Source organism: Rhinoderma darwinii, chromosome 5 (assembly GCF_050947455.1).
Source record: "Rhinoderma darwinii isolate aRhiDar2 chromosome 5, aRhiDar2.hap1, whole genome shotgun sequence".
Classification (NCBI taxonomy): Eukaryota; Metazoa; Chordata; class Amphibia; order Anura; family Rhinodermatidae; genus Rhinoderma; species Rhinoderma darwinii.
Window position 1 is genome coordinate 99,747,157 of NC_134691.1, and position 23,161 is coordinate 99,770,317.

Sequence of the window (23,161 nt, forward strand, 5' to 3'; positions counted from 1 at the left end):
CCAAATTCCCCAGATCTCAATTAGATTGAGCATCTGTGGGATGTGCTGGAAAAACAAGTCTGATCCATGAATGCCCCATCTCACAACTTAACCCCGTAAAAACAAAAACAAATGCTTGGTCATTAAGGCCAAAATAGTCCTTGTCCTTTTCTCACCGCCTTCCAGGAGTCATAACTTTTTTATGTCGACATAGCCGTATGAGGGCTTGTTTTTTGCAGGACAAGTTGTATTTTTCAATTGCACTATTTTTGGGTGTATATATTATATTGAATAACTTTTATAAAAAAAAATTTGGGAAGGAATTGAAAAGCATTCCGCTATTCCAGCATTGTTTTTTGGATTTCAAATTGACGCAGTTGACTACGTGGTATAAACAACATGTTAACTTTAATCTATGTGTCAGTACGATTATGGCGATACCAAACGTGTATAGGTTTTTTATGTTTTGCTACTTTTGCACAATTAAAACACAAACAAAAGTTTGATTTTGCATCGCCGCATTCCAAGAGACGTAACTTTATTTTTTCGTCAATGTAGCCATATGTGAGCTTGTTTTTTTGCGGGACGAGATGAAGTTTTCATTGATACCATTTTGGATTATATGGGACTTATTGATTAACTTTATTTTATTTGTTGGTGGGGGGAATGGGGAAAAAAAAAAGTATTCTTGTCGTTGAATTTGTGTGTTTTTGTGTACAGCGTTTACAAGACAGGCTAATTACGTACAGGCACTGCAGAATGTGCGAATAGCTGCCTTTCCACGCCCTGCATGTACGTGATTATGTGCCAAGAAGTTAGAAGACTTAAAGGATCTGCTGCTAAAGTATTGGTGCCAGATACCACAGGACACCTTCAGAGGTCTTGTGGAATACATACCTTGATGGAGAAGTGTTAGGATATGTTCATGCCGTAAACGCCCCAAAAACAGCTGAAAAATCGGAAGCAGAACGCCTCCAAACATTTGCCCATTGATTTCAATGAGAAAAACGGCGTTCTGTTCCGACAGGCCATTTTTTTATGCGGACGTTTTGAAAAACGGCCGCGAAAAAGAAGTGCAGGTCACTTCTTGAGATGTTTTTGGAGCCGTTTTTCATAGACTGTTGAAAACAGCTCCAAAAACGGGCGTAAAGACGCAGCGAAAATCGCGATTGGCTTCAAAAACGTCTGAAAATCAGAAGCGGTTTTCCCTTGAAAACAGCTCCGTATTTTCAGACGTTTTTGACTCAGCGTGTGAACATACCCTTAGGGTCAACCAATATTAGGCAGGTGGTTTTAATGTTATGGCTGATCGGTGTATAAAACTCTGCATGTACTGCATCACATCTAGCACCCAACTCTTATTTATTTATTTTTTTGCCCCACAACAGTGGAGATGATAGATTTTAGGACTTATCCCTAAATGCCCCACTCACGGATGAAGAGATAGAGGTGACTGGTATAAGGCTGTGTTCCTTTAGTCCTTTGTGTACGGGAACTTTTTGAGGCTGCTTTGGACAGCGGTTTATTACCCAATTTTATGTAGGCTGTCCTTATTGTCTGAGCTAAAAATGTAGGAGATTAGCTGAAGGTTATTCTCTCTCCTGTCCCCCAGGATCAGATTAGCCTAATGCCAGGGAAGGCGACTGATATTATCAGTGTCTCCACTTGAATATAGCTGTAGCTCTGGGTAAGCCTCCTCGTGGGTTTGTACTCTCCCTTGACACACATTAAGGCCTTTGTCAAATGGCAATACATATGGGAGCTTCTATCTTGTATCAACTTTTGCCACTCCTATAGGAAATGGCTTTGCCTTCTGTATGATTCCCCTAGAGGGGAACAAAAAAGTGGAACAAATGAGCCCTTTACTATGGGGAGAGGTACATGGCAGAGTTGCCCTCTTTTTCCACTTCAGTTCACCCTCGCGTTTGAACACAGCGTTGGCAATTCACCAATCGCAAACAATCAGTGGACTCACTAGAGGTATTCTAATCAAAAAGGTCTCCTTATATGCAGATGGCTTTGCTACTTCACAACCTGATGGAGAAATTTCGTTCATTTTTGGGTTTAAGGGTAAAGTGGTCTAAAATAAAGCTTTATTTTCCTTATGCCCCAATTATTACCCTGAATCTCTCCCTGCCGATGACCCTTCAGGTCAAGTATGGCGGCAGTCTGAGTGAGGCCGGTGTGTGGCGGCCCGGTAGTGGACTAGTCCAGTCACCTGACGTGAGGACAGGTGACTGAACTGGTCCACTTCCGAGTCGGCACACACTAACCTCCTCACTCAGACCGCCGCATACTCAATACTTGGCTCCATCTTCCCCCCTCCTGCTCCGGACTTAAAATTTAGAAACTTACCTGAGGCCTAAATGTAGAAATTTAGCTGTACTGTAGACATAGGATAGGACCTGTCCTAAAAGCATGAAGTGAAGTCAGGTGACTAAAAAAAATTTTTTCATCAAGGACATAAATGATATTTCCACAGGACAGGTCATAAATGTCCGATAGATGCAGGTCTCACCACTGGGACCCGCACCTATCTCTAGAACGTGGCCCTCTAAACCCCGTTCTACCTCTGTGTTCCGGCTGATTTCCGACCATGAAGAAGAGAACAGCATAGGCTCGCTGATCTACGCGGTTTCCGTAAGTCCCAAAGAACTGAATAGTAGGCTCTATGGATCATTACTATCCCCATATCTCTTAAAGCACATTGGTTTGACTCCGAAAACCTTGTTGCACATGGTTGTATACCAGGGCTCTCCTGGTATACATAAGGCTCAAAATTATACCCAAGCTACATTGCTGACATTGATTATGACATAGTAATTGCTTCCATCTGGCTGAAACTACTAAAAAACAAGCCTAGAACAGAGACATTTAAAAATATTTTCTGTTTCTAAACTCCTTTTTTTCCCTCAACCATACAAAAAGCTATGTATAACCACTAGGGAATGTGAACCGGTCCATATGTCCAAAGAAAGCGGATGCAGTAATTTGGCTTTTGTGGCCTACAAGTATGCCTACATGTGTTTCGATAAATCTATTTTTCATCCCTGATGCTATATTTCGAATAATAACACAAGGCATGAAAAGAGAAAGTAATCCTATTCCAACAACGCTAGCATCATTATCTATTGATACCTCCATTACATTTTGTATGCTTGCATCCAGGGGTCTTTTTCTTCTTGGCCCAATTGCAGCCAGTGCTGTAAGATTTGCCTCTCGGTATTGTATTTGCTCCAGTTCCAGCTGCTGCATCTGAGAAACAAGATATTTAACATTATTACACAGATGGCAATTATGATTTTCTGCTCTTTGTTACTTTATTTGTAAAAATCAGCAGATATTTACCAGGTCAATGATGTGTAATTTATATACTGGATTGTAGCCATTCATTTCAACAACCTAAATCATAATTCAGTGCATAAAATGGAAATGAATGCTCATCCCACATTGCTTTTACTAGAAGTGTGAACTATGGTTTAGGTACAGTGAAATTATGCGGTCTCATATATGACCAGAAAAGTTCATAGATTTGACTCTTCATGTATTGTTTTCAGTTATTTTCAAACAAGTATGTGGTATTCTTGATAACATTATAAACCACAAAATAGAAGAAGTAGTTTATGGGCTGCAAAGAATGGAGAACTGTCCGTTGCACTATTAGCCCAAATGGCACAACAAAACATTGTGCAGTTTGGCGAATAGCAGCAAGCAAAGAATACAGTGGGCTCATAGTTATATCCGCCTTATTCATAAGCTCCCTACACTTCCTCCCATCACTGTCAGCAATGATTAATGGCTGCCGTGTATACAGCCAGATACATGACAGTCCATAAGGCACTGTGGAGTGGGTTGGGGGGGGAGTCGGGATGAGCTCTCCCCTCATGAATAACTATGAGTCCGCTGTATTCATTTTTTAGCTGCTATTAGCCAAACGGCAGAATATTTTTTTTGTGCCGTTTGGGCCAATAGTGCAGCGGAGCGCTCTCCATACTATGCTGCCCTTAAACCGGGCAGATTAGTGTGTTGATCGATATACTGTATATTATAAGAACATGATTAAACCTTGGAAATTAAATCAAAATTCTAACAGTACTGCCTTCACAGTTACATTTAATAGGGATTGAACAATTTGGTTATTAGAGAAGGTTAGTAGTTTAATAATTCTGAATATATTTGATTATGCGCAAACACTAGAAGGGAAGACCGTAAGTAGAAAAAGAGAAACATGATGGAAAGTAAAGAATGTGGGAAGATGGTGGACTGTGTCAGCAAAAGAAAGAAGAAAGGAGTTTGGGGCCAACTAACACAGGACTTTGTGATTTGGAGATGATAGGGGCCATTGAAGTATTCAGACAAATGGCTTATTGCTATTCCACATGGATCATGGAGAGATAAGTGATGATAAATTGGGATGGGGCGATGCCATGTGCATAAGATGTCATGGGTGAACAAATTTTAAAGAGTTTTGACCAGTTTTTGTTCAGGATAACTGTGGTACTTTCTTTATATATGGGCTATGAAAAACTGACAGAGTGGTCTACATAGGATATTTGACAGGATTCAGCTATCCCTTGTTTTGTTACTAGAAATAACATAGCTAATAAGGCAAGAATAAATATGTAAGCTTCCATTTTAATTTTTTTAGGCAAATCAGAGTTTTATTATATTAATAGCTAAATAGTACAGCTCAAGAAATCACATATTTGAAGCAGGCTGATATTATGAAGAAAAACTAAGTGTTGTTTACACTAGTATAAAAAAGGTAATCATATTGCGAAGAACACAAGCTATATCCTGAAGAGGTAATTGTTGTAAGAGATTATATAAAAATCACATCATATAGATGTCAGGTCAATCACCAACCGGTCCCCCAAACACCACTGTCAACTTTATCTGCGTCCTCAGGACGAAGTTAAGTTGAAAACGGCAGCGTAGCTCCACACCACTCAGGCTGCATCTGCTCTGAGCAGAGGAGGTTGTAGCCTGAACACAAATGCCGCAGCATCGGCGTTCCTCACTTACTGAACTTGGAGCTGGACATCCCACACTGTGTCGCTGGTCTAAGTTTGGGAGTTGGCGGGCTGTGCCATGGCGGAGGTCAAATGCAGAGGTCAAGTGCAGAACCAAAGTGGGCACTCCCGCTGCAACGGACAGGATGGTGGTGAACGCAGAGCTGGAGGTAAAGAAACTGCAGGAGCTAGTCAGGAAGCAGGAGAAGGAGTATGAGCAGGGTTAGGCTTTTGAGGGAACTATGGGGGGACCTCTGTTTTGGCACAATAATTTTGGTGGGCACTATAAATATTGGGAGCACTATATTTGATAGTTATTTTGGTGGAGACTGTTGGCACTATTACTGTTGGGTGCACTCTGGTTGGCACAACTATTTTTGGGAACACTATAGGGGCACTTACTGTTGGAGACACTTACTGATTGAGGAATATATCTGCTGAGCACATTTATTTTTGGTTGGTACTGTGTGGCACTATTACAGTTGGGAGGGTTATTGTTGGGGTGCTAAAACCATTTTGGCACCATTGTTAGGTGGACTGTGTGTGGCATTAATTACTGTCAGAGGAACAGTGTTCACAATTAATTTTGGGGGAAATGTCTGTTGCACTATTATTTTTGGGGCACTATCTGTATGGCAATGCTTGTTTTGGGGTGTGACTATAGATATGTCACTATTATCTCTGAAGTACAGTATTTGGGGGCACTGGGCAGCACATCAGGTACAGCAATAGGGGTAGCAGCAGGATGGGGAGTGTGGTGAGAAGGTGGGGAGGAGTGTTAGCAATCAAAGATATCGGGAACGCAAACTCTGCAGATACGAGTCTTGGCTGCAAGAAGCGTTCATAGTGGTCTGGGCCAAATGGAGAAGATGAAGAAAGACAAAAACTACTATCGGAGAAGATTGAGAGTCACTGGATGTAATTATTGTGTATTTTGCCTGTGACTGTATCTGATCAGTGCTGTATTCTCCTGTATATTCTGTAGTGCTTAATGTAATTTAAAAATATCCATCTATGGACAGTTTGTTTAAGACCCTAGCAACGCCCCTGATACACATTATTTCCTCCATGGTCCTATCACAACTGGGTGCCAAGTAGATCTCAAGACGCTCCCAAGTTTCAAACCGTAGATTCTCCACGTCGATAAGGTTGCCTGGCCCATGTTATAGATCCTTCGCTATTCCATGAATTAGGCCAATAAAATGTAAGCAAATAAAAAGAAGATGATAACGATGGTGGGAAAGCGTAATAGGGAAGTGTAATATGGAATCTTCAGGTGAACTGGAGGAAAATCTCAAAGTCCCTAACTGCAACTGGCACATACCTATCTAAGAAGGCCCCCGGAGACTCGGAAGAACATCCACTAGTAAAGCTCCAATTATTTTTTAAAGGGAATCCTAGAAATTTTAACGGAGGTTCATTCTTTTAAAGTCTATATCCAACTTTCTACAGTATTTAGTTGTTAGGACCAAAATATCTGTGTACATTATTTTAATCAACACTGTTTTTTATTGAAAAATTTTTCAGTACAAATTATGCATTGCAAGGACAAGAATAACATACTCATCATCACATAAAGTTTATCAAAACAAACAACTGCATCAAAAAATTATGCTTAAGATAGAGTAATTACATATTTAACTCTTGGGCCTATAGCTTCCCAGGCAACCCCTAAGCATCATGGAAATATACAGTTCTGAGGAAGAAGCAACCACCCCCTCCATTCCTCTGTGAATCTTGTGAATCTGTGAGTTTTATATGCTATCATTTTTTCATAAGCACACGTAACATTCAGCATAGTATGAATCTCATCAATGGACGGAATGGTTGTACTCCTCCAGTATCTGGTTATTGCTAATTTGGTAGCTAATAAAAAATGAGCAACCAGCACCCTAAACTCTCTTGGTATCTCCTCAAGACCCAGTAAAAGGAGTGCCAGAGACGGTGATGTGTGCAAATTAGTTTTACATATTCGGGAAATAGTTCTGAATATCGAGGCCCACAAGGACTGAAGATAAGGACATGCCCACAATATATGAAGCAGTGTGCCCCTATGTCCACATCCTCTCCAACATAGATTGGAAGAATTAGGATATATATGGCTCAACCTATCAGGCGTATAATACCAACGCAGTACCGTCTTGATAGCAGACTCGTAATGCGAGACGCATGTAAAAGTAGTAGTGATGAATTTCAAAGAGAATTTCCACTGGGATGTTTCAAAGACCTGTTTCAATTCCTTTTCCCATGCCAGGAATGGAGACGTTTTAAGAAATAAGGACTTTGAACCCATGAGTGAGTAAATAGGTCTAAGGCGGACTGGAGTACTTGATGGGGCTGACCATAGTTGAAACACCTCCTCGTTGGCTGTTAATTGAGTATAGTCTCCCGTAGATAGGAGGTGTGTGTACATTATTTTAATAATACGGTTTATCTTTATAAGGCTTGAAGTTCTGATCTGGTCAGAGCTACAAATGCCCCTGCTTCCCGTCACACAGCCGGTAAGTTGAATGATGCAATTCTGCCTGTATGCAGCTGTCGCTAGGTGGCGATTATTTATTTGTTCTAAAAAATAAAAAAAATGTGTATGCCGTAAGCTCCTCATAATGAAAGGTGCAGGTAGCCAGAATTATTATTTTTTTAGGCACAGTAGAGGGAAGTCGGCACCACTCTCAATCCTCACAGCATGGAACAGGCAGATAGATGCATGGAGATCGCCGGCGCGAAACAGGCTGTAACCTACAACTAGCTGTCCTCCCTGTAATGCTTTTACCCTCGCCAAGGTGACACAATAAAGTTAAGAAGATTTGCAAACGGGTGAGTGCCGCATTTTCATTTCTCTCATTCATATTCTTTTTTTATCATTCACCTCTAGGATTGTGTGAAGGAAAGTTGAGTAGCTTCAACTTCCTACAAACCCGAAAAATGAAATAAATCAACAAAATGGATTTAAAAACAAAATTATGTTCAAAGTTGGAGAAACACTGGCATGAATCAAAATCCGAAGTCTTGACTTGAGCATATAGTAGTTACAAAACATCTGACCTTCTTGTGGTGGAATATGCACAGTATGTGTTAGCGATGTTAGGGTTGCAATAACCTTTCTTCTACATATCTGGTTTTAATAACCAGTGCCTATAAGGTCACATCACACAAAAGATGAAAACTCAGGAAGAAAAAACTGATCTAGCCAGGGATAGGTTCTCGCTGGGATTTCTGCTTGTTCTGCCTTAACTTCTACATTAATAGCAATAATAAAGTTCTTTAAAACATTCATAAACAACCTGCTGCTGACACCTTGGAGCAAAGCATAGAAGTGTTCAGCAGCAACAAATTTCATCGTTCAGGAAGCGCAGTTAGGAGGAGGGGGAGAAAAAAAATGTTCTTAGTATCTGAGTCATTTGGAACAAAGATCCTCAAATTGCATGAAATCAGTCTTGTAACTATAGAAACCAATTCCTTCAGCTCCATATCACACGTCTCACACCTCAATTGTCTTTATTATCGTCTACTGTCAGATCCTTAATCAGAAATGTGAACAGGCTTGATTATTTATTCAGCAGGAAAATGAAACTGTAGGTCAAGTGAAAAAAAAAAAATGTATATCGCACACACACCTAACTCTCCGAAGCCCAAGGTGCTTTCATTTCATTCTGTTCCCAGTACCTCTGGGCCAATTGCAGCGAGCGCCAATATTAAGGCTCAATTAAAATAAGCTCTAATTAGCGCAGCTCTTTTTCTCTCAGGCTAGAAAAGTCAGGAAATGGATATTGGGAAATGTTAAAAAAAAAATAGCTACCGAGTGAAAGGCTACAGACATAAATGAACGTATTTGTTGATTTGTACAGTTGCTATGCAGAGGCCTCTGGGAGCAAAAGCTTAACCAGCCTAAGCTATAAACTAAAACCCCTGCAGCTAAACATGAACTGAGTGAAAACAAGGGCTCCATCTCAGAGCTGAAAACTGCTGGGCTCAGAAAATTAAAAGCCCGAGGCATTTTCCATTTAAAACGAAATCCCAGTACCACCTCCCAGCCAAAGAATTATAAGCAGTATCAGATTTACAAAACGAACAATTACCCTAGAAAAATGTAGCCTATTGTACAGTCCCAGATGCTGCATGTAAAAAGTGCTTCCCCTCTTATTTTAATATTGCTATTCTTTAGAAATACCACTAACAGACCTGATCAACCCAAATATAATATGCACATGTGGTCTGAGGAGAACTTAAATCAATGCGGCAAAGAGAGAGACCGTGTCGTGCTTCCCTCGACGGCGTCTCGTTTGAAATGTTCTCCTTGCCTCAAGCGGCTTCTGTCCTTCCTGTAGGCCTATATAAATGGTATGCAGCAGCGGCAGCAAAATACACTCTGACCTAATTGCCAAGAGAAAGCTTCCAACTTTTCCAGAGCTTCTCTGCTCCAGCAGGGACCTACCATGGCAGAGATGGGGATCAATGAATTAGTCATTTAAACAAAGAGCAAGTCCATCCAGGTTACAGCTCCTACCTCTTTGGCTTTTTGCTTTAATCTCAATTGCTCTGGATCTTCTTTATTGGCTCGGCTCTGTCAAAAGCAACAAAAAAAAAAGATTACTTGATACCCTACATATGTTAACTCTTGCTTTAGCCAGTTGCCTAGAAGTTTAATGCATTGCTTAACCTTGCACATAAAGGGTTACTCAAAATGGCCACATTCTTAAGCATGAAGCAGACATTAAATATTTAATGCATAACAATATTCTCTTGTGATTAAAAAGCTTTGCTGCAGGGAATAATGCCTCGGTCCAGGATTTGTACGACTTCCCCTCATGCATTTTCATTCTCATTTTCCATAAAGGTTGAATGCCCGAGTACTAGCCTGGGGGAACCCAGAGTGCCAGTGCTGCTACTTAGGCCAAGTCAATCATGACCTTCTTGCTATTTAATTTTGTGTGATACATCGTAATTGAGTCATCAAAGTTGGCAATGATAAATAAGTAACATTAAGACCTGTAAAATATACAGCATAGCAAAAATTGTTAAAATGTTGCATTTTATTAAAATTGTGAAAGGCAATTACCTTTCAGCCTTCTGTATACAGCCATCAACATCTGATTCTCATCTCATGGATATCACTAGTTTGAGTCTACACTTTTGCATTTCAATTTATCAAAATGTTTTGAGTAAGCTGGATTCTATATATACTGGTGGATGTACTATCCAAATAGGACGAGCATTTTATAGTAAACTTGACCAGTTTGCTACTATTCAGCATTAATAAGGACTACTGATCACCAATACTAACTAAAGAATGCTGGATTATAAGGCGGATGCAATGAAAGTCCATAATGCTGGTTCACATTGTACAATTCATCAGCACAATTTGATTATGTAGAATCTCGAGTCATCACAAACGGAGAATCATGTTGTGTATAGTGAAATATTACAAGGTCAATTACTGCATAAAGTTTTTGCACACGTGGTTTACTTCTATTTTCTCACAGAACTAAAATGAAGAAAACCTTCTTTTCAAGGCTCTTAAAGAGGAGGAGATATTTAAAGGGGTTGTTTCATCACAGCTCCAGAGACCCCCGGCAAACAGCTAGTTTTGCTAAAATGATCCGCAAACCAGTCAGACACTGCAGGGGAGATGTAGTATTACGGTTATACATGTACCTCCTGAGAGAGAGCTGCTGCTTGCTAGCGGCTCCCCAGTCTGGCTCAAAGAGGGGGTCCTAACCGAGGAACCTTCCCTCTGACGTTCATATGCCATAATAAGGTATATGGACTTAGTAATCACATTCTCCTCATCCTAAACACTGAACATGTAGTTATCTACCATCTCCCCCTCCCCGTAGTGTGGGACATCACACATCTCACTACTCTCCCCCTTTCTCAGTATCCTCATCTCCTGGCCAGAGTGGAGAACTGTTACACTAAGGATCTCTCACTTTGGAGGACCTGTCCTGTACTGCATTAACAAACAACCTATTGCTTTAATTTGGCAGAATCTAATACTTAATTTCCCCTGTGGTGGCGCTGAAGCAAAACTGAACGCTTACGGTCCTTTTACATCGGCCAAATGAGCGTTCACAAAACGCTCGTTCCCGATCATTGCCCTGTGTAAATAGGGCAACAATCAGCCGATGAACGAGCAAGTGCTCGTTTATCGGCTCATTGTATAGTTTACACAGCCTAAAATATTATCGCTGTCGGCAGCACATCTTCTTGTGTAAACAGGGAGATGCGCTGCCGACATGATAGAAACGTATGGGGACAAGCGTTTGGCGTAAGAGAGCACTCGTCCCCATACATTCCTGATAATAGCTCCTTGTGAAAACGTTTTATTGATTGGCGCTCATTTAGGTAATAGGGCTCTCTTAGTGTAATAGGATTCTTACTGACAGGTTTCCCCACAGATTACAGCTGATTGCTGGGGATCTCAGAAGGGGACACTTTGTGATCAGCTTATTTTCAAGAGACAGTTCTAATAACTCCCAATACACATCGGATTGGCGGTGGCCAGCTTATTTTTTTTCTTTTCTGCTCATTTAAAAAACAGAAACCATACATATGGAAAAGTAAATCAGTTTTGTGTACAAGATTACATGAGAATAATTAATTGCAATGAATTTAACATTCAAACAGTTAGAGAATATTTGTCTCTCAGAGTCCGGAGTTGCCGTTCTGTTTTACTTAGCAATATCATTCCTGTAATATGTGAAATGCGTAGCTCACCTTAGCTGCACGAAGAAGCATTTCTCGCTCTTCTTCAGTTTTGCGTTGTTTTTCCAGGTGCTCGAGTTGTTCAAGAAATTTAAGCTGTGCTCGAACATCACTAGACTGGACATAGCGATCATTTTGCTGAAACATTTAACACCAACAATCAAGAATTAAGGACACGTAAAAAGTAATTTTTGCACACTGCCTGCAATCACTACTAAAATATGTTTAGGAGTTTACTGCATACGGTTTAAACACTAAGCTCAATAATAAAGTATGCAGTAAGCTTCACGAGTGGCAGATAAAAGGTAGTAAGAACTTTATAATGTAACGCTATGTCTTAACATTGGATCTAAATCTCTGTAGCAGAAAAACAGGGTATCCAAACCATATCAAGAAATTAATCAGTAAAAAATGTGAGCCATAAAAATTTCACTTTAAAGGGGTATTTCCAGAACCAGCTATTATCACTTATCCACAGTATAGGTGAGAATTGTCTGATCACTGGGGGCTCCACCGCTGGGACGGATCGTGAGATTGGGGGTCCCGAACCTCTGTTTCTTCTCACTGCTTTACTGTGCGGCATAGACGTTAAATGGAGTGGCAGGCGCCTGCTCGACCGCTGCTCCATTCAAGCTCCGCTGCTCCATGCAATCGAGCAGTGAGGAGGAATAGGGGGCTCGGGACCCTCCACTCACGCAAACTGTGGGGGTTACAGCGGTAGAGCCCCAACGATCAGACAATTATCACCTATCGTGTGGATAGGTGAAAATTATCGATTCTAGGAATACCCCCACCGCAGATCTTGCTTCATACCCGTAGGGATTCTGATATTTGGATTTTGCAGCGGATTGGGCAGTGGATTCACCAAACATTGAGTGGGTAAAATCCTTGGTGAAAATCTGCTGCATTTCCGTAACAAATAAGCATCCTGCCGAATTTGAAGCATGCTCGTTTTTCCATGTCGATTTTTTCCCGCTACATGTGGAAATCCCATCCACAGGCAATGTACTGTAAATTGCTGTGGATTTGCATTTCCACACTGCAAATCCACAGCATGTAAATTCACCCTAAGTGTGTATGATAAATTTACAAGAAGAATAGTAAAGCCTCTGGCTTTGTTCTACAGAACACTGGGGAAAAAATGTAAGTAAAACAAGAGTGGTGACTCGTATGTCCTGTACCATACTATAATCTCTATGAAGCCTATCAAAGTAATTGGCAAATACGGACCTCAATGCATTGTACTATTAAATCCCTTGACATTATGTGTTAGAGAATCTCAGTGATTTATAATAAAACTAAAATGTTTTACTTACACTCAAAGTATGTAGAGAAAACAAAACATAAGTGTCAAAACATAGGTCATCAAAGAAACCTTAACCCTTTCATAACAGGGGGTGTTTTGGGCCTTGATTTCCAGTGTAACATTTTTCACTTTCAAAATGCTGCATTCTAAAGGCAATTTATTTAATCTGTTATTACATTTCTTGGTATACCCCCAATTATTATTTTTTTGCGGGACACATTGAGTTTTCTTATTATTTTAAGTTTTAGTGTACATATTTAAATTTTGTTGATCTTACTTGGGAAAAAAATGGTCCTAAACCGGGAAAAAAAATTGTTTCCTTATTTTTTTTCACGCTTTTTTTGAAGAGAATATGTTCAATTCATTTTTTTAATTATTTTATTTCTCTTATTTATTAGTTAATTTTTAAATTTACCCATTTATTTTTTACTACTGGGGCTCAGTTTAGCAGGAAACACATGATCTGTGTGTTCCCTGCTGTCCTCATATACTGATCACGGACAACAGTTATCTAATGGTAATACCCCATTAAACGCATATCGCATTTAGTCCCCTCTGCACAAGAAATCCGTAAAATCAATAATGATGTCATGGGGTTCCCTACAACCAGCCAAATGCAGAAGCAGCACTTCTATATCCATGAACACAAGGCTCAATTATAAGCCCTGTGTGCAGGGTTTTAACACCGACCGCATCGAAGTCAACATGTAAATGAATGGGCATCTAGCACAGAAATCATACCATTAGCCTATTAATTTACGTGGGGCACAAAGGGGTTTGCATTTGTGAGAGGGGCTATTAAAAGCATTATGAAGAAGATACACTCATCTCATTCTACCTATTTACCACCCACTGCCAGGAGTCCAAGCCAATTTATCACAAAATTCATTCATTATAGAGATAGTGTCCTGTGCCTTGCTGGTGAGCAAGTCCCCTTACACTTGCTAGGATCCTAGTCTTTCTGGATTTCTTCACTGAAGTACAATCAAAAAGATCCCAATTTGTGGGGACCAGTGGGACCCAGGTACACCCATCTCCTGTTTGGAAAAGTCTGGCCAAAAGTGGTCTTCGTGGAAGAATCGTGGCCAATCGACGTGGAAACCAAGCCAAGCGACTCAACTATGCAAGAAAACATAGGAACTGGGGTGCAGAAAAATGGCAGCAGGTGCACTGGACTGATGAGACAATATTTGAAATATTTGGCTGTAATAGAAGGCAGTTTGTTTGCAAAAGGGCTGGAGACCGGTTCAATAATGTGTCTGCAGGCAACAATGAAGCATGGTGGAGCTTCCTTTGCAAGTTTCAGGATTAATGCTGGGAAACACAGGCAAACACATATCCATTTTGCAATACTATCAGGGAGGCGTCTGATTGGCTCCAAATTTATTCTGCAGCAGGACAACGACCCCAAACATATAGCCAATGTCATTAAGAATGATCTTCAGCGTAAAGAAGAACAAGGAGCCCTGGAAGTGATGATGCGGCCCAAACAGAGCCCTGATCTTAAAATCATCGTGTCTCTCTGGGATTACATGGAGACAGAAGTATTTGAGGAAGCCTACATCCACAGAAAATATGGGGTTAATTCTCCAAGATTTTTGGAACAACCTCCCTGCCGAGTTCCTTCAAAAACTGTGTGCAAGTGTACTTAGAAGAATTGATGTGGTTTTGAAGGCAAAGGGTGATCACACTAAATATTTATTTTATTTAGATCTCTTTTGTTCATTCACCTTATATTTTGTTAATTGTTAAAAAATAAAAATTAAATACTTTTTTTTTTACAGCATTCTTACTTTGCAGCATTTTTCCCACAACGGCCTAAAACTTTTGCACAGTACTGTATGATGGGATGTTTCTATGTCCTCCTGTGCCCATAGTGGACTTTGAGGAGGCAACCCTCGTATCCCCCTCATTCTAAACTTTCCTAGTTGGATATTTGCTCATTAACTTTAATCAATTTTGAAACCCTCTTTTCAAGGAACTCCAGGTGGTAATAGAGTGTAAATAACTTTCTATGTTGACTAATAACTTTTATTCTTTCGTTTTCTGTTTGGGTCCTAGGTCTCCTCAGATTCAGAGGGGCTGGATTTTATTTTAGTAGTGTGCCCAACCTGCTGTACATACAAGTACTTGCCTTATCTAGGTCTCATTTGATGATACCTCACTGGTGTTTAAAGCACTCATTGGTCTTTTGATATCATTTGTAATCAGGAGACACCTGGAAGAAGGGAAGAATAGGTAGTTGCGAAGACCTTGGATTGGGTCTATCACTCCACTTTTATCTCCAATGCTAGAGTAATTTCCCTCTTTATATGTAAGTCTGTAGTCTTTGAACTCCTAGAGATACTGACTGACAGAGGAAAAACGCTACATTATTGTACATGCACTTATTTTTGGTGCCTCTTTATTTATAGCTAGTATTCAAATGTCTCTGCCTTCCCAATGAGGTCTTCTACGACCAGTAGTTGATTTTTTATTTCATGTTGGCACACTAAGGTTCTGCTGTTATATGGCTAAGGTACTTTACCACCACTTGGGATAGATTCCTCGACCAGATGTCCACTGCCATGGACATACCCATCTCCTCCTAGCCCACCACCTTTTAGTGTTTTTGCAGAAGGTCTGGGACTGGATGATGCATGTCTCCACCCAAAATCTAGGATATACTCTTTTCTCCTCTCATGACTCCATGTCCCATATCGACATACTTTTGTTAAATAGCGCATCTCCTCTGCATCCTCTCACGCTCTCTGTTTCTCTCTCTGATCACTCCCCATTGACAGTGACAGCCTCCTGGGAGATTTGCCTAACATGGAAACAATCTCTGTTAGCTCATCATTTTCTCCTCCACTGCATTTCATTTATTAGTGGCCTACTTTCTTATAGGACCAAGAAATAGACAGCTCTGTGTTGCTATGCTGAGATGCCTACAAGGTGTTCCCTAGAGGTATCCTTTCTCAAGAAACACATGACCTGAAAAGGGGTTTAGCATCCAGAAAGGACACCCGGAAAAATAAAACGGGACCTTGCATGCCGAATTAGACTATAGTGCCTTACGAAAGTATTCAACCCCTTTGTGTTTTTTCTAGTTCGTTGCATTACAATCTGGATTTAAAATAGACTGTTTTTTTTTTTTTGGGGAGGGGGGGGTTGTAACTTTTGATTTATATAACATTCCTACCACTTTGAAGGTGCAAAATATTTTTCCATGTGACACAAAAATTAATTAAGACAAAATACAGAGAGCTTTAATGTTGAAAGTCCCATAGAAAAGTCAGTACTTTGTGGACCCATCTTTTGCTGCAATTATAGATGCAAGTCTCGAAGTAGGTCTCTGCTAGCTTAGCACATGCAGATATTGGGATTTTTGCCCATTCTTGCAGGCAAAACTGCTCCAACTACTTCAAGTTAGTTGGGTTGCGTTGGTGTAGCTTTAGCAGTATGCTTATGGTCATTGTCCTGCTGGAAAGTGTAACCTCCGTCCCAGTCTCAAATCTCTGGCAGTAAAACAGGTTTTCCTAAAGAATGCACTGTATTTACATCCATCTTTCCTTCAATCCTTACCAGTTGTCCAGTCCCTAAAGATGAAAAGCATCCCCACAGCAAGATGCGGTCAATGCTTCAATGTGGGAATGGTACTCTTGGGGTGATGGGAAGTGTTTGGTTTGCACCACAAAAAGATTCCACATGTCCATGATGGCTAAAAAGCTCAATTTTAGTGTTTGGGGAGTCTGCCACATGTAGGCGCACCAGGAAAATTGCTCACAGCCTATCCCTGCATACCCTGGACTATATAAAGAACTCTGCCCACCTTCCCAGTGCCTGAGAAATGTTGTTGCTAACCGCTTCCAGCTGTCCGGCACCAGCCGCTTCCAGCTGTCCGGCACCAGCCCGCTTCCAGCTGTCCGGCACCAGCCCGCTTCCAGCTGTCCGGCACCAGCCCGCTTCCAGCTGTCCGGCACCAGCCCGCTTCCAGCTGTCCGGCACCAGCCCGCTTCCAGCTGTCCGGCACCAGCCCGCTTCCAGTAATCCGGCACAAGCCTGCCATCAATGTACCATCTACCAGTGACTGTCCTATACCTGTCTGGCCAGCAACTATTCCGTTATGGCGGAGTAGCCCAGTGGGTCCACATCCCCCAGTGGACGTTACATCACTACTGGTAAACTTAGTATATTTAAGCCAAACTTCCCAGATGTGTGAAGTGTAGGGAGTCTCCCAGAACCTTTTAACACCTACTCTGGTCAAGGCCAATTCTGAGGGCCTACTGGAAAAAAAAATCAAAAAGTTCTAGCTTGACATCATTGGGGTTGAAATACCAGACTACCCGAAGACGTTTCTTATTTATCAACCCAAAGAAATTCCCCACCCCAGTGGAACTTATCGTCCGGGAGACTCTATACCACGCAAGAAAACCGTTGTCTAACTTCTGGATAGCCTCTACTCCCCCTATCCTTACAGATAGTATATATTGCGTTAATTTAACTTTAACCCTTAAAAACAAGATATATAAAAGCACAGAAACAAGGAGACCGAGTACAGTAAGGTTTGGGACAATTGGATAAACTCGAGTGCCCAGCAACTATCTGCTCCCGTTATCCATCCTTTAAAGACTCTTAAAATCTGTGGCCTTTGTGTTTCCAACTTATTGTATTTGAGCAACCACTAAATCTGCTATACTTTAAGTGTTTGTCATTTGAGTCATCCCCCTTTCCACTCACTTTCAGTGATCATATAATTTATATAGCCTTTTTTCTTAGAATGCTAAGAGACAAACTGCAACACACCGCAATCGGTTAGATAGGTTTTCAATTTTTTTTTTCTTGTTTTTGTATTTTTGCATCAGGCGTTTACTCCAAACTCGTTTGGGGCAGAACGCCTACTGCGAACACTGTATTGTTTCAATACGGTTGTATACTATTTCAACTCCTGACTCCTACAATGTGGAATATAGATAACCGGATGAATATACAGTACTGTGCAAAAGTTTTAGGCAGTTGAGGGAAAAATGCTGCAAAGTAAGAAAGCTTTCAAAAATAGAAGCGTGAGTTTTTTTTTAGTCATTTAACAAAATGCAAAGTGAACAGAAGAGAAATCTGAATCAAATCAATATTTGGTATGACCACCCTTTGCCTATAAAGAGCATTGTGTTATGTACCTGCAGTTTATTTAACCCCTTAATGACCAGCCTAATTTAAACCTTAATGACCAAGCTATTTTTGAAGTTTTTCCATCGTCGCATTCCAAGAGCTATAACTTTTTTATTTTTGTGTCGACATAGCCGTATAAGGTCTTGTTTTTTGCGGGACAAGTTATGTTTTTTAGTAGCACCATTTTGGGGTAGATATAATTTATTGATTAACTTATATTAACTTTTTTTTTTTGGGGGGGGGGGGGAATAGAAAAAAACCCTGAACTTTTGGCACGATTTTTTGCATCCTAAATCTACGCCGTTTACCGTGTGGTATAAATAACACAATAACTTCATTCAGCGGGTTGTTACGATTGCAACGACACCAAATTTGTATCGATTTTGCATGTACTTTTTTCAAAATTATTTGTTTTTGTGTCTCCATATGTGAAGAGCCATAACTTTTTTATTTTTCCGCCGATGCAGTTGTATGAGGGCTTTTTTTTTTTGTGGGACGACTTGTAGTTTTTATTGGTACCATTTGAGCAGATGCGACTTTTTGATAACTTTTTAGCACATTTTTTTTTTTTTAAGGCATTCGCCGTGCGGGTTAAATAATGTAATAGCTGTATAGTCGAGGTCGTTACGGATGCGGCGATACCAAATGTGTGTAACTTTTTAACTTTATTTTGTTTTTTTAATAGTAAAGCATTTTGTAAGGGGAAAAAGTGGGTTTTTCATTTTTTTTCACATTTTTTTAAATGAACTTTATTAAACTTATTTTTTTTTACTTTTTTAATAGTCCTACTAGGGGATTTTAATATGCGATCATCCGATCGCTTTTAGAATACACTGCAATACTTTTGTACTTTGTTTAAAACGGACAGGCATCTGCTAGGCCATGCCTCTGGCATGACATAGCAGGCATTTACTACAGGCAGACCTGGAGGCCTTTATTAGGCCCCCGGCTGCCATCGGAGACACAAACACTCGGCAATCTTATCGCCGGGTGTTGTTGAGAGAGAGAGGGAGCTCCCTCCCTCTCTCCAATACAACTCAGATGCGGCGCTCGCTATTGAGCGCCGCATCTGAGGGGTTAAACGGGTGAGATCGATAATTCTATCAATCTCACCCGTTCGAGCAGGGATGCCCCCAGCCCTCAGCTACCTCTGGTAGCTGAGAACAGAGAGATTTAACGGCTTTCTGCTCTATTTATCCTGATGCAGCGCCGTAAAAAGGCGTATGCATCAGAATAAAGCCCATTAGTGGCCACCGTGAAAAAGACGTATTGGCGGTCACTAACGGGTTAATAAACTTCATTGTTGATTAAAAAGTTAAAATCACAAATTAGTCAGTAAATCTCTGAGGAATTACTGGAGCAGGATGTGAAGATCAAATACTGAGAGGTAATTGAAGTCTTCAAAAGCATCTAAAAAGGTCAATCACATTGGTTCTAGAGACAGAATTAGAAGGTGCTAAGGAGTTTATGGTTGACTGGATTGAGGAGATATATTATCAAGAGCTACACTATATAAAACAAACTTATTGGAACACCTCTTAAAAATGAAATTCAGGTGTTTAAGTCTTATTACCACAGGTGTATAAAATCAAGCACCTAGCCATGAAGTCTGCCTTCACTAACATTTGGGAAAGAATGGGTCGTTCTGAGGAGCTCACTGAATTTGAGTGTGGTACAGTAATAGGTTGCCACTGTTGCAACAAGTCAGCTCGTGAAATTTCTTCCCTTATAATTATTCCACATGGATCCACAGAAACTCAGCCAGTCAAGAAGTGGCAGACCATGTAAAGTTACAAGCCTTACATCACCAAGCACAATGCCAAGCGTCAGATGGATTGAGTGGTGTAAAGAACGCCGCCACTGGACTCTGGAAACCCATCGATCACCTTTGGAAGGAACTAGAATGGAGATTGCGAGCCAAGGCCTCTCGCCTGTAATGAATAGGCGTCCCAATACATTGTATATTATCAAGAACTTTCATAGATTCGAAGGAGGCAGAAATGAGCTCAAATAAATAGTCTATACACTTGTGAATGGCAAGGAGTAATAAGGGGACCTCGAGCGTGAAGGCTGTTTTGTTGATGAAGTAAAGTCTTCAAGCTGAGAGTTGCGAAATGGGAAATAAAAGTGTTTCTATAGAGGCATGTACAACACTTCACAAGTTTTCAGATCAAAACACAGAGCAATGGAATGACAGAATTCACTGTGCTAGCACGGAGATAATTTTCAGGGGGATCGGCTCAGCTCTGCATTATGCAATCACCCCAATAAACAGATTTTTTTAATGGGTTAATTACTGGTAAAAAAAAAAATAGGTGTTGCATACAAAAAATGTGAACACAACATAGCTTCTAGAAAGCAGTGTAAAAAGCATTTTTTTTTTGTTTTTTTTTATAGTCCTTGCGTTTATGGCTTTGCAATACATACATCACAAAATAAGTAGAAAAATGACATAAGTGGCTTTACAAATTATTTATGCTAGGGAGCATAAACCATAGAATCAATAATAAATAGATAAATTGGCTATATTTTAACCCCTTCAGGACACTTGTTTTGGCCTCGTGGACACAGATGCTTTTTTCAAATCTGACATGTGTCACTTTATGGTAATAACTTTGGAATGCTTTTACCTATCCAAGCGATTTCAAGACTGTTTTCTAGTGATATATTGTACTTTATGTTAGTGAAAATATTTGGTCGATAAATTCAATATTTATTTGTGAAAAACTTCACATTTTAGCAAAAATTAGCATTTTTCTAAATTTAAATGTATCTACTTGTAAAACAGATAGTAATACCACACAAAATAGTTACTAGTTAACATCCCCCATATGTCTACTTTATGATTGCATCGTTTTTTTTCACGTCCTTTTAATTTTCTAGGACATTACAAGGCTTAGAACTTTAGCAGCAATTTCTCATATTTTCAAGAAAGTTTCAAAAGGCTATTTTTACAGGGACCAGTTCAGTTCTGAAGTTGCTTTGGGGGCCATATAGATTAGAAAGTCCCCATAAATCACCAAATTTTAAAAACTGCACCCCTCAAACTATTCAAAACCACATTCAGAAAGTATTTCAACCCTTTCACAGTAGTTAAGGCAATGTAGAGGTGAAATTTACAAAAAAAATTTTTTTTTCTGAAATTCATTTGTAATACATTTTTTCTGTAACACAGAAGATTTAACTAGAGCAGCACAACTCAATATTTATTGCCCAGATTCTGCAATTTTTAGAAATATCCAACATGTGGCCCTAGTGTCCTAAAGGACTGAAGCACCAGCCTAAGAAGCAAAGGTGAACCCAGTGGATTTTGGGGCCTCCTTTTTTTAGGAATATATTTTAGGCACCATGTCCGGTTTGAAGAGGTCTTGTGGTGCCTAAACAGTCGAAACCCCCCCCCCCCAAACGTGACACCATTTTGGAAACTACATCCCAAGGCATTTTTCTAGGGGTATAGTTAGCATTTTGACCCCACAGTTTTTTTTCCAGAATTTAGTGGAATTAGTCTGTGAAGATGGCAATCGCCTTTTGTTTCTGCGAAAACATAGAATTTTTCATTTTTACAAGGAATAAAGGAGAAAAAACACCTCAACATTAGTAAACCAATTTCTTCCGATTATGGCAATACCCCATATGTGGTCATAAACTGATGTTTGGACTCACAACAGTGCTCAGAAGGGAAGGAGCGCCTTTTGGATTTTAGAGTGCAGATTTCAACGCCCTGGAGGGACCAAAACAGTGGAAACACCCAAAAGTGACCCTCAAGGAATTTTTCTAGGGGTATAGTTCGTATTTTGACCCCACAAGTTTTTTGTAGAATTTAGTGGAATTAGGCCGTGAAAATGAATATCAACATTTTTGTCCACTAAAATGTTGAATTTTTTAATTTTCACAAAGGATAAAAGAGAAAAAGCACCCCAACATTTGTAAAGCAATTTCTCCAGAGTACGGCAATACCCCCATATGTGGTCATAAATGTTTTTTTATTAGAAATTAATTAACCTTTTGAGGACTGATCCTTTTTTGCTTTTTCATTTCCGTTTTTCACTACCCGCCTTCTAATAGAGCGGTGTGAGGGCTTATTGTTTGCGGGAAGAGTTGTAGTTTCTATTAACACCATTTAAAGTACCATAAAATGTACTGGGAAACTGGAAAAAATAAATTTGCGGGCTGAAATTGTAAAAAAAAAAAAACTGTGATTCCTCCATTGTTTTCGGGGTTTTGTTTTTACGTCTTTCACTGTGCAGTAAAAACTTTAGTTTTATTCTGCGTCTCAATACGATTACGGTGATACCAAATTTATATATTTGTTTTTATATTTTACTACTTTTACAAAGAAAAGACTATTTGTTAAAAAAAATATATAATTTTGTATCATCATATTCTGACAGCCAGAACTTTTTTATTTTTTGGTCAATTGAGCGGTGTGAGGGCTTATTTTTGGTGGGACGAGCTGTAGCTTTTCTTGGTATCATTTTCTGGTACATACAACTTCTTGATCACTTTTTATTACATATTTTTTTTTTAGAGCTAAGGTGACCAAAAAACAGCAATTTTGGCATTTTAAATTCTTTATTTCGTACAACGTTCACCATGTGCAATAAATTACATTTTACTTTATTCTGCCGGTCGATGCGATACCATATGTATATAGTTTTTTTTTATGTTTTGCAGCGTTTGCACAATAAAATTACGTTTCTATAAAATAATTTATTTTCTGAGACATCATATTCTGAGAGCCGTAACTTTTTTATTTTTTAGTCAAAAAAGCTGTGGAAGGTCTTGTTTTTGCGGGATGGGTTGTAGTTTTTATTTGTACTATTTTGGGCTAAATGCGACTTTTTGATCACTTTTTATTCTTTATCTTGGGAGGGGTGGTGACCAAAAAATAGCGATGCTGGCATAGTTTTTTGTTTATTTTGTTTGCGGCCTTCACCGTGCGGGAAAAATAACATTATAGTTTCATAGTTTGGGACGTTACGAACGCGGTGATACCATATATGTGTACTTT

The 23,161-nt window shown here is 39.8% G+C and overlaps 1 protein-coding gene across 3 annotated transcripts in view; it reads right to left on the reverse strand.

Moving 5' to 3' along the window:
- TAF4B (TATA-box binding protein associated factor 4b) overlaps window positions 1-23,161 on the reverse strand; it is a 158,900-nt gene that overhangs the window by 18,465 nt on the left and 117,274 nt on the right. For 2 of the 3 annotated variants that reach the window (XM_075826320.1, XM_075826322.1), the window contains exons 12-14: window positions 11,709-11,834; window positions 9,499-9,555; window positions 3,127-3,234 (exon numbers count right to left, since the gene is read on the reverse strand). In XM_075826320.1, coding sequence (XP_075682435.1) covers window positions 3,127-3,234; window positions 9,499-9,555; window positions 11,709-11,834 — 291 coding nt within the window. Of the gene's footprint in view, window positions 1-3,117; window positions 3,235-9,498; window positions 9,556-11,708; window positions 11,835-23,161 lie in introns of all 3 variants that reach the window. The other variant, XM_075826319.1, reaches the window with a different exon arrangement.